The following is a 12,372-nucleotide window of genomic DNA, read 5'->3' on the forward strand; positions in this document are numbered from 1 at the left end:
ATTCTGCTCGTGACCAGCTGGAGGACGGAGCAGGCCACACATTTAAATAAGAGGCTCGCGTGCAAAGTGTAGAGTCCGTGGATGTGTTTGTAGTAAGTGGGAGCCAGCATTATCGCCCCTGCTGTGCACCCAGTTTCCTTGAGTGGAAACTCATCCTTTTCAGGGGAAAAATAATATTCTTTTTAAACTCAGGTCGTTTCTTAGGGTAAAAGAAGGGGGGATTAGAAAGGGCTGGTGAGCAAGTATCCGTTGCTACTGCGGTGCTGCAGAGAGGCGTGAGACCCGCCCCGTCCACGAGGGAGCGAGGTCGAGTGGGGGAGGCAGGCATGGGGGGGCCGGGGATGAGGTGCTGCGGCCAAGCCAGGGGAAGGGAGAGCCGGCGCCTCGCGTTACTGGGGCCGACGAAGGGCTTCCAGAGCCGCCTCCAGGAACCCGGGCCTGCTCTTCCTGGGAAGTGGGGTGCTGGGAGCCTCCCCTTCTCAGCATGAGAGAAAGAGGGGCAGCCAAGGGTGGGGGTCCTGAAACTGGAAGTCAGGCCCTTGAAGGACCTGTGTGTGTGCACACATGTATATATGCATGTGTGTACATTTTGTGTACGTGCATGTAATGTGTGTGTGCAAGTGCGTGCAGGCACCAGCTGCTTCAGAGCTCCCTCTCTCTGTTCGGCCTTTCTTCCGGCTGCCAGTGCACAGTGGGCATGGGTCAGTTGGCAACCCCGAGCCTTGCCCAGGCGCTGGCTCACGCCTCCACCTCCCAGGCCAGGAGGCCTTCGTGGGCTCTCCTTCCATCCAACCTCCCTGTCCCCCGAACATTCCCTGCTCTGTCTGCACTGCACACTCTCCCCGCCGGGGTCTCAGCCCCCTCTCACCTGATGGGATGGAGACGACATGCTTTCTGCTGGGTCCCTGCTCTCTGCATGGGCTGGGTCACTAGGGAAAGACAGACAACATTGAAGAAAGTGAAATGAGGGCTGCCCCACCTCTGCCCCCCGAGTCATGAAAACTGGAAATGCCCCTTGCTTTCCCAACACGTCTCCTCCATGCTGGCCTCTTATGGAATAGACCCTTTTCCAGATGTTTGATTTAGGGTTTTGAAAATAAGGGCACTAACTCTTCTTTCAGGCATGACAAGCCGGCTGCTCGGACCCTCGTTTGAGCCCTACTTGCTGCCGGAATTGACCAGATATGACTGTGAGGTGAACGTTCCTGTCCCAGGAAGCTCCACGCTCCTCCAAGGAGGGGACCTCCTCAGAGCCCTGGACCAGGCCACCTGAGCCAGGGCCACCCACTGACAGGCACCCCCTTCCCATGCCGTCCCACCAGCTTCACGGTCTCCGTCTGTTTTTTTGCAACTAGATATTTCTAACACCAACACACTTTTTACAAGATATACTTACCTGGCAAACTTGCCCAGGTCACCAAGTAGTGGCCTTTTTCTGAAGATGCTCACTTTATTATTCATATTTTTAAAATACAATTGTTTTACCTGCTATGTTTTGTTCTGTCAATGGAAATGTTCTTAAATTTTATAAGATTGTTCTTTCCCCAACTTCAATTACTTCTAATTTATATTATTCACGGGTTTCTCTCTCTCTCTCACACACACACAATTCATACTAACAAGTTTGGTGTATGTTTGTTTGTTCTCCTTTAGGGAAAGCTTTGGCTTCATTTAACTAAAAGGATTTTGTTGTTGTTGCCAAAGAGAAACAAAATAATTTTGCTCTCTCAGCTTGATTTGTGGCCTCTCTCTCTCAGCCCTCCTCCTTTCTTTTGTAAAACTAATCACTGTATTGTAAATTTCAGTCTTTTTTTTTTTTTTAGCCAACTCTTTGCTCTAATTTTGATACGATTTTTTGGGGGGGAAAAAATGTGAAGGGTGACCTCCGTTGTATGTGGTTATCCGTGAAAGTTACACAGTATGGCTTTTCCTAAACTGGTGTTTTCCCCCTGCATTTGGTGGAGTTTTTTAAATTATTATTCAAAAACATAACTGAGTTTTTTAAAAAGAAAATTTATATCTGGGTTAAGTGTTTATCTTATATATGGGTACTTTATAATATCTAAAAACTTAGAAGCGGAAATGGAATCCTGCTCACAAAATCACTTTAAGATCTTTTTTAAGCTGTTAAATCTTCTTTTTCATGGTGTTGCTGACACTGCAGAATTGTACAGAACTCCACGGGCCTGTACTAACCCTGCTCAAGGTCTCCCTCTCTGTTGCCTTTTTGCTTTCGGGACATGCCATAGGCGTGACACACAATCCAGAAAGTGGAATCATTATGTGGGAGCATTGCCAGCTGCCTTCTCCTCATGTTCTGTATGTATTCTGTATGTATGTACGTATTATTATGACTGCCAAGAGGGTCTGACGGCACGTCAGGGGTGGAGGCTAGGGACAAATCTAAGGGAGGGGAAGCGCTTTAAACTCTTCTTCAGCCCTTCAAGTGCACTGAGCTATGTGACTCTAATGGTCTTTCATGGGGCACACTTGGATATTTCCAGAACTACCATGAGATGGTTTAGATGGGAATTCATGAAAGAAAGTGAGGATTTAGAAATGGTATAGGGACCCAGTCCACATCCTCCCAGCTCACCACCTTGGAGCCCGTGGAGCTGGACTGAGGGGGGCACACAGGGGGGCTCCTGGTCCTGACCAGCCGCATCTCATGCCCCTTCCTCAAGCCACACCATCAGCTCGCCCTACACGGCCGAGGTGCAGCAGGTAGACCTCCGGGGACAGCCCCTGGCCCTCCTTGAGGTCTGTCTGTCCCCAGAAGTGACGTGTATAGGTAGGAAGCACTGAAAACAGTGTTCTCAGAGCGTCTTGTAACTCACCAGGTAAGAGGGACGATGCCATTTGTTTTCGAAATAGCAATCACGTGAAACTTTTCCGTCATGGGTACAATGAAGAAGTTTCTAGAAACACACAAAGCAAAACACAGCAAGCCAAGAATTTGGTAAGGCTGGATGGACTTACTGCCCCAAACAAAATAAAATTTAAATCTCAAAAGAAAAATTACCTAGTCACTGTGTTGCCAAAAATGTTACTTGAGCACCACAGCCCTGCCTCACGTACGGCAGGCGGCAGAACTTGAAGGGTTACTGACATGTAAGCGCTGGTGTTTGATTTTCTCTGTGTGTTTGCCTCAGCATGAAGGGCATTTTACCCTTGCAGTTTTACTAAAACACTCTGAAAAATATTCCAAACTTCATATTAACTTTATCTATCAACATAATGATTTCGTGAACATTATTATAAATGTCAAATTCCTACTGACAACATTATTACTATACGGGAGCTTAACTTTATAAGGAAATGTATTTTGACACTCTGCTATCTTATTAAAGTATTCTGATCCTACCACTGCTGGTGGCTCTTGTTTCCTGTGGGTTTATCATGGGCTACACTGATGTAAAGTGAAGTATGTATTTATTAAACAGTTTACAGAAAACGAACATGGGCACTGATCTTTGTGAGGCGACTGAGGCCAGCTGATTGATAGGAATCTGGAGAAAGGAAGAAAAGGCTAATGTTAAAACTCGGCAACTAAGACCAGGAAGCCATGGTCCATATTTGGTCCATGGACCAAATACGCATGGTCCATATTTCTGGGGGCCTCTTTTTCTATGTTCTGTGAGGGGCCCGAGAAAAGAAGTCAGGGTTCCTGTCTTCAGAAAATTATAGGAAGCAGCCTGAAAACTCCGCTGCCTACATGTATTCACACGCCGCACTTCGGATGAAGGCTCTCAGGGGAAAGGAGCCGCCTGAGCTCTGGGGCTCAGAGGAGACCTGTTTGGAGGCGGCAGGGCTCACGCGGGCCCTCCCAGCTAGAATGTGCACGGGAAGGGCCAGGATAACCTCAGACGGAGCCAGAGCCCGGCAATAGCCCCAACTGGACAGGGGCGTGATGGGTTCCCTAATTCAAATTTTACTTTTCCAAGTCATGGCCTGCTTGGAAAGAGATGCCATCTCCATGGTGGGATGGGGGGAGGGACCCAGCAGTGGCCTCTGCTCAAAATGGTCAGTCCTAGAATCAGCGTTCCCGGGTCACACACTTACAGTTCCCCTAAGCGTTCAGTCCACGTGGTGTGGTTTCACACTTACCTTGTTAGCTCACTCGATCCTCGGGCTGAGCGATCCATGAGCACCCATTTCACAGATGAAACTGAGGGCCATATTAAGTGGCTCAGGCCAGTCACACCCTGCTAACAGAAGAAAGAAATGTAAACATAGTGTGGGCTGTGCTTTCTCCTCTCATGCCGACGTGCCTGCTGGGAGGTAGAGTTCATGGCAGGGCTCTGTTTTCATTTCCAAATAGACCATTCCTGTCGTTATTACGTGCACCTGTAGACCTCCCTCTGTTTCTGTGCTTACTCATCTCTTCTCTTCCCAACTGCCTGGATCTTCAGATTGGATTTTCTGGGCTCTGCCCGCCCGCCATCTTGGACTTCCTGAAAACATCATCTCTTCTTTTTCTGAAGCTCTTCCATGAATGACATATTTTAGCTCATCCTTCAGGAGCAGAGTTGCCTGAAAGCATTGGCAAGCTCAGGACTCAGACCTGGGCGGGTGCTATCCTGACCCCCCAACAATTTAAGAGGTGTCCTTAAGGCGAGGCCATTGCACAACCACCTGAAGGCTGGGAATGTGTCCTCCAGCCCTTGGGGGTGCAGGGCAGCTCCAAGCTCCTCTTGCTTCTAAGCGCAGCAAGCTGGGGTGGGGTGGGGGGACACTGAGGCCACTGTCCCTGATGGATTAGAGGAACTCAGCCCCTCCAAAGCACTCAAGCACAAGACATGGGCCCCACCCAAGTCACCCTGCTTCCTTTATGTTTTGTCTCTAGCAATCGAGTGAAGACTGATTTAAAAGCTCCTCATGTCAGATTTCACTTTCCAAAATGCAGGTGGCCACTCTGCCGTACACCTGGAACTAACAACAGTGTAAATCAACTATACTTCAATTAAAAAAATGATTTTTATAAAATGCAGGTGGCTTAGGACTAGGTATGTGCCTGCATGGCCGGGTGTGCAGCGGCAGCGGCCAGTGTAGAATTAGCAATAGATCAGCCATTGGGGTTCCTCCTGACTCTGGATGCGTTCTCCTCCAGGTGGGCAAACCTTGGTGGGACGTGGCACCTTCCCAGAGCTTGCTTTGCTTGGCAGACTCCAGAAGAGAAGTCTGTCTTTTGCAGGGGGTGGGGACACTCAGACCCAGAGCTGAGAAAGGAGACAGCCCCACCTGGTGGAGTTCCCTCTGATCCATGCAGGGCAAGATTTCCCCGCTCCTGAAGCATGGGCTCTGATGAACATTTCAAATTGGGCAGGGGGGTGAACTGTGGGTTTTTCTGGAGATACGATGCAGAACCATTTCCTTCATAACATACAAGATTCAACCACCTACAGCCCTGCTCTCCTGGCCCCTGCGCATCCTCTGCTCTACGTGAAAAAACTTTTATCGGGAGGCCTGCATAAGAGTGACCAGGTTAGCTGGGCTCTTCTCTCAAGTCAGGAGTGTCCGCAGTAAGACAGTACTGGATGTATTTTCCCAGATGGACTCAAGATGCTGAAAAGGACCCGGAAATGACGTAGCCCAACCCCGTCATTTATTTTTTCAACCTCTTAATTCTAGAGATGAGAATACTGACGCCCAGGGAGACAAAGTGGCAGGGCTGGGAGCAAAACCCAGGCCAGCATCACGGGGACTGAGGCCGAACTCACCATAAGTGAAAGGGGCCACGTCCTTGGCCCATGACATCAGGTCTTGATTTCTCAGCCAGTGCACAGGCCCTTCCCACACACGGCCCTTCCCACCACCACCTCACAGGCCTGGGCCTTGTCTCTTCCCTCAGGGCACTTTCAGTTCTTCTAAAATGATCATGATCACAGCGTCACCCCATTTCTTCAAAATATTCCTTTGATCAGTGGCCCCCGTGGGAACTGCTTGGCCTCTCTGTGACCTCGGTGAAAACTAAACCAACCCCTTCACTTCTAGACTGACTCTTCCTTGGCCTCCCAGGCCCCAGGAGAAAAGGGTTTTGAAGTACTTCTCAAATAAAAACCACCCTGGATAACTCAGACGCCCGTACAAGCTGGTGTACAGTGTTGGAGGCCCACAGCCCACATTTTCCCAGGCAGTCCCAGTCACAGATACCGTGTTTCAATGTCACCCAGGTGCGCTTGTACTTGGGCCAAGGACCCCCATCTTGGGTTCAGAAAGCGGGAACCTTATAGATACAAATGAGCCCTCAGTTGCTTTAGGGTGGACCCCAGGTCCTGGGGAAGTTCAGAGGAGGCCAGGACAGATCAACCTGGGCCTCAGGGGTGGAAAATCCTCCCAACCAGCCATGCGATGGAAGAGGATGCAGAGGGAGGCGGTGTGGGGGAGGGTTATTCTAGATGTGGATGGACGAGGGGGACAAAGGCATGAGGCCAGAATGAGCAGCACGTGCAGAAGACCCTGGGGATCAGGCGGGGTCAGGAGCTGGGATGGAAGGAGAGGGCGGCAGGGCAGCCTGGCCACTCACAGCACAGGCCTGGAGTCAGACAGACCAGGGTTCAAATCCTGGCTCTGCTGCTTCTAGCTGTGTAACCTGGGGGAAGCCCCTTCATGTCTGATAGCCCGTGTCTGCTTTCCTGTGAAAGGACCATGATAAGAGTGCCTACCTCATAGGGTCGAGGCTGGAGATACTAACTTGGGGATTGACCGTAGGTAAACTGTACTTAAATCCCTGAGATTGGATGAACTATACCTAGGAGGTAAGAGCACAGGCAAACAGTAGAGCCCTAAGATAGAGCCCTGGGCCATGGCAGCGCTGGTAGAAGTCAGAGAGAGGAGGAGCCAGCAAAGAGGCTGGTGGGAACAGCAACAGGTAGGAAAAAACCCCCAGGATTTCAGTATCCCAGAAGCCAAGAGAGGAGGATGTTTTAAGAAGTAGGAATAGTTGGGCTTCCCTGGTGGCGCAGTGGTTGAGAGTCCGCCTGCAGGGGACGCGGGTTCGTGCCCCGGTCCGGGAAGATCCCACATGCTGCGGAGCGGCTGGGCCTGTGAGCCATGGCCGCTGAGCCTGCGCGTCCGGAGCCTGTGCTCCGCAACGGGAGAGGCTACAACAGCGAGAGGCCCGCGTACCGCACAAAAAAAAAAAAAAAAAAAAAAAGAAGTAGGAATAGTTAACTGGATCACATACTAGACTGAAAGGCCAGGTAAAGTGAGGAGGAAATAATGGCTCTGGGGTTTGGCAACATGGAGATCATCATTGACCTTGACTAGAGAGCTGGTGGTGGAGAGCTAAGGACGGAGGTGTGATGGGAGTGGATTGAGGCATGGGCAGGCTGGGGTGAAGGCACAGAGACCACAGCAATACACAACTTCTTCAAGAAGTTTCCCTGTGAAAAGAATGAAATGATGCCATTTGCAGCAACATGGATGGACCTAGAGATTACCATACTAAGTGAAGTAAGTCAGACAGAGAAAGACAAATATTATATGATATCACTTATATGTGGAATTTTAAAAATATATAAATGAACTTATTTATGAAATAGAAACAGATTCACAGATATAGAAAACAAATTTATGGTTACCAAAGGGAAAAGGAGGGGAGGAATAAATTAGGAGTATGGGATTAACAGATACACACTACTATACATAAAATAGATAAGCAACAAGGACCTACTGTCTAGCACAGAAAACTATATTCAATAACCTATAATAAACCATAATGGAAAAGAATATGAAAAAGAATGTATATATTTGTATAACTGAATCACTTTGCTGTACAGCAGAAATTAACACAACATTGTAAATCAACTATACTTCAATAAAATAAATTTAAAAAAAAAGTCTCCCCATGAAGGGGAGCAGGGAAATGGAGTAGAGCTGGAGGAAGGGGTCAGGGGAAGTTTTTCTAAAAAACATTTAATGAACTTTTATTTTAGAATAATTATAGATTTACAGAAAAGTTGCAAAAATATTAGAGTTCCTGCACGGAGCTCCCCCTATTGCTAACTTAACTGCGGCACGTATGTCGCAACTAAGGAACCCATATTGGTATGCTTTTATTATCTAGAGTCTGTACTTTATTCAGGCTTCTTTAGTTTTTACCTAACATCTTTTTTGCTGTTCCAGGATCCTATCCAAGAGACCACATTACATCTAATTGTCGTGTCTCCTTAGGCTTCCCTAAACGGTGACAGTTTTCACAGTCCATCATAATAGTTATTCGCACCTTCTGTGTTATTGATGACTTTGACAGTTTTGAGGAGTGCTGGTCGGATATTCTTACAGAACAGCATCCTTCGATTTGGATTTCTCTGATGGTTTTCTTAGACAGAGGCTATGGGTTTGGGGGAGGAAGACCAGAGGTAAAGTGCCACTGTCATCACCTCGTATCAAGGGTGCATGCTATCAATGTGGCTTATCCCTGTGGATGTTAATCTTTATCACTTGGCTGAGGGAGTGTCTGTCAGGTTTTTCCATTGTAAAGTTACTGATTTTTTAGGGGAAATTTTTTTTGAAGCTGAGCTATATTAGGGAATGTTTCTATTGTGACGGCAGAGAGGAATGTTTCTAAGAGAATGACTATTATGATGGACCATGAAAACGAAACTGTGTGAGAAGGAAAGAAAAAATATGAAGAGGTTGATGGCCAATGAAAAAAAAGGTAGGTTCAGTGAATTAGAGGTCTTAATGAGGTCAAAGAGGGGTCAGAGTGAGGTGTAGAAAGAGGGAACCATGCCGTCATTGTCAGAGGAGGGGAAGCTTTTTTTTTTTTTTCCTCTGCGGCTCTGTGGCCTACACAGCCCTGGCGGTCCTCACGAGCGAGAAGTACAGCGGGGAGCAGGCTGACCCGTGGAGCCTGTGAGCGCCACCTCACGGGCTCCAGGACCCCTAGGGAGGGGAGGGGAGTGGCGGGGTGGGGAGGGGGCACGTCCTGGGAAGCCCATGCCCCCAGAGGTGTCAACCTCTACACCATGGTGACCGGGAAGCTGCCCTTCAAGGAGCGCCAGCCCCACTGCATGCTGTACCTGATGCGCCGGGGCCCCACCTTACGGCCAGGCCTGTCCCCAGGTGAGCGCCTCCACCCTGTGTCCCTCCCCCGTCCCAGCCCGCACCCAGGTGGGCGGCAAGAGAGAGCTGGGTCCGGAGATGGGGAAATGGGTTGGTGGCCCCGCTAAGCTTGAACCCTGCACTAGCCCAGGGCAGGCCGCCTCACCTCTCTCTGCCTGTCTCCCCACATGTGAAACACGGACACCCTATGGCCGTTTATTTATACTTACATATGACGCAACAATACTACTTCTAGGTATTTATCTTAAAAAAGTGAAATTTTTTAATTCACACAAAATCTGCCCACCGATATTTATAGCAGCGTTATTTCTAATCACCAAGAACTGGAAACAACCTGAATGTCCTTCAGCGGAGGTATGGATTTAAAAAAAAAAAAACAACCCTGTATTTCACTGATATGATGGAATACCACTCAGCAATGAACGTTAACAAATTTGATTCAAGCGGCAACATGGATGAATTGCAAAGGTACTGTGTTGAGTGAAACAAGCCAGTATCAAAAGGTTCATCCTATGTAATTCCATTTATATGACATTCTGGAAAAGGCAAAAAATACAGGAACAGAGAACAGGTCATTTCTTGCCAGGGCCTAGGGGAGTTTGAATATAAAAGGAGAACAGAGGGAATCTTTGGAATATCGGAATTGTTCTATATCCTGTCTGTAGTGGTGGTTGTGAGAATTGACACATGGGCAAAAATCACAGAACTGCACATCAGAAAAAGAATCTTACTGTATGTAAATTTCTTTTTTAAAAATAAAAGCAAAATTTGAGATTTCAGAGGCAGCTAAAATAGCACTGAGGGGAAAGTTTGAGGAAGTAGGGTAGACAGGATGCTGTCAGGGCTATGAGGTGGATGTTACGGTGACACGGAGCATAAAGGTGAAGGAGAGACATGAGCTGAGAATTGAAATCACTGGAAGCCGAGGTTGAGAGCCGTGAGGCTAAGCAAAAGTCCAGTGCCGCGAGCGGGAGGGAAAAGGGAGGAGAAGGGGTTTGGAAGCAGCATGGCGAAGCTAGGAGTCCTCCTCTGCCTCCAGGCCCTGCCTGACACTTGCCTGTAGGAGAGAGAATCCGGCCCCTTCCTGAGGGTTGGTGGGGCAGGGGCCCTCAGCCGAGAGCCAGACTCCAGTTAAAGAGGAAAGTGATGACATGTTCAGAGAAGACAGGGGACCTAGGAGGTGGCTGACGTCAGACCGAGCTCCAGAGAGTGCATGGCAGGATCTCAGGGTGGAGAGGGATGGGAGATGGAGAGAAGGATGGATGAGCAGGTCTGGGGACAAGGGCCTGGTGGTAACACGTGGCCTGGAGGCCTTGGTCTGCCACAGGTGACTGAGGGGAAGAGAGTGGGAGAGATGGTGTATCCTCCTGAGGGCCTCTTAGGGGTTCAAGCCAGCAGGCTGGGGTCTGACCCCTCCCGTAGCCTCAGGGGCAGGGCAGGGAGGCACACAGCTTCTCTGCCATGTCTGCGGAAGTGGCTAGGCTCTCCTCATCTCCCGCAGCACCCAGGGACCATCGTATGGATGCACTCATTCAACGTAAGGTGGGCTTGTTGCTTTCTAAGGCAGGTGTGAGGGTGCAGGGGGCGGCCCCCTCCCTTTCTGCCTGTGGGGACCTTGGTTTTAAACCCTGTGGGTGGGCCCAGCACTTGCAGGAACAAAGGAAGACAGTGCGGTTGGAGGACCCAGTGGCCTGAAACAAAGTGATGTTTTCTCATCCTCATTAGCCTGGTGGAGGCGAGGGCAGCTGAGCATGAACATTGACATCGTTTGGGGGCCTTGCTTAAAGGCCAAGGCAGGACTCCAACTAAAGATTCAAATCTGGACGAGAGAGCTGGCTCAGACTGGGGCAGGTTGGCTGGGACGGTGTGGGAAATCCAGGGCTTGTGCATCTGCTCCTGCTGCAGCTTAAAATGTGGAGTGGCAGCTGTGCTGACCAGGGTGACCTCTGCCGAGGGGTGGGGGGTGGGGGGTCTATGCCACCACCCCACTCACCGAGGACCCATGGGTTAGGCACCAACCTTGCTGAGCTGATAGTTCTACAATAGCGTGAGAAGGCAGCAACTGCCATATATTCTGTCCCTCTCTGAGCACCACACTCTAACAGAGATATAGATCAACAGGAATTTGTTCAAAGAAGGACAACTAAAATGGTGATGGGACTCGCAGCATAGCACGACAATAGACTGGAGAACTGGGACAGTTTATCCTAGAGATTTGGGGGAGCTCAAAAGACCACCTTCAAGTATCTAGAGAAGAGTTTTTCTGGGTGGCCCCACTGGACAGAACTAGGCCTGTAGGTTCAGAAAAACAGTTCAGCTCAATGCAAGTATCCTCAAGAGTAAACCTCGCTCCTCTCCCGACGTGTCAGCACTTGCTTGCTCAGTATAACAGGAAATAACATCTTTACTCCGATCACCCAAGAAAGCTATTTACAGGATAATGCCAGGGAAGGCTGTCTGGCAAAGATAAAGAAAAATCATAATTTCACATCTTTGTTCAGGTCTTTGTGTAAATAAAGGCTGGCCATCAGACACAGATGGCCCCATGAAACCCAAGATGGGCAGAGGGAGACTGGTGCTGCCCCTTAAGTGTTATCCCAGTGCTGCCCCTTAAGTGTTATCTCCTGTCTGGGCAGAAGAAAGTTAGTAATAGGGGGAAGCAGGTGCAGGGCAAATGGTAATTCTCTGTGCTATCTTTGCAATTTTTCTGTAAGCCTAAAACTATTTTTTTAAATTTAACTAATTGAAAAATGATGCCAGATAAAAACGAAGAAATACAGGAAGAGACAAAGAGCAAAGAAAAGGATAAATGAATAAATCTAAGTGAATATTGACTGTTAAAACAATAACAATGATAATATATTGTGGGGTTTTAAATAAATGTGAAATTAATGTATATGAAAGCAACAGTACAAGAGGTGGGAAAGGGTAAACGGAGTAAAATGACTTTTAGTTTCTGCATTGTCTAGGAAGGAGTACATGTACTAATTTATATTAGACTTTAATAAGTCAAGGATGTGTGTTGTAAAATAATGTGTAATTAACAAGCTAAAAGAGCAGGGAAATGGAATCTTTAAAAAATATGAGATTATTCTAAAAGAAGACAAAAAAGGATAGAAAAAATGAACATAGGATAAGTGGGACAAATAGAAAACAAATAAGATGATAGATCAGCTTGGTGCTCTGTGATGACCTAGATGGGTGGGATGGGGAAGGGGGGAGGGAGGTCCAGAGGGAGGGGACCTATATACATATATGTATATGTATACATATAGCTGATTCACTTCATTGTACAGCAGAAAC

At 48.2% G+C, this 12,372-nt stretch overlaps 1 protein-coding gene across 1 annotated transcript in view; it reads left to right on the forward strand.

Moving 5' to 3' along the window:
- The window catches only part of EPAS1 (endothelial PAS domain protein 1), an 88,845-nt gene extending 85,399 nt beyond the window's left edge, over positions 1-3,446 (forward strand). The window contains exon 16 of the mRNA XM_082672067.1: positions 1,122-3,446. Within this exon, the coding sequence (XP_082528193.1) occupies positions 1,122-1,273 (152 nt within the window). The 3' untranslated portion in view covers positions 1,274-3,446. The remainder of the gene's footprint in view (positions 1-1,121) is intronic.
- Positions 3,447-12,372: the final 8,926 nt, after the last annotated feature.

Source organism: Grampus griseus (assembly GCF_964374135.1).
Source record: "Grampus griseus genome assembly, chromosome: 15".
Classification (NCBI taxonomy): domain Eukaryota; kingdom Metazoa; phylum Chordata; class Mammalia; order Artiodactyla; family Delphinidae; genus Grampus; species Grampus griseus.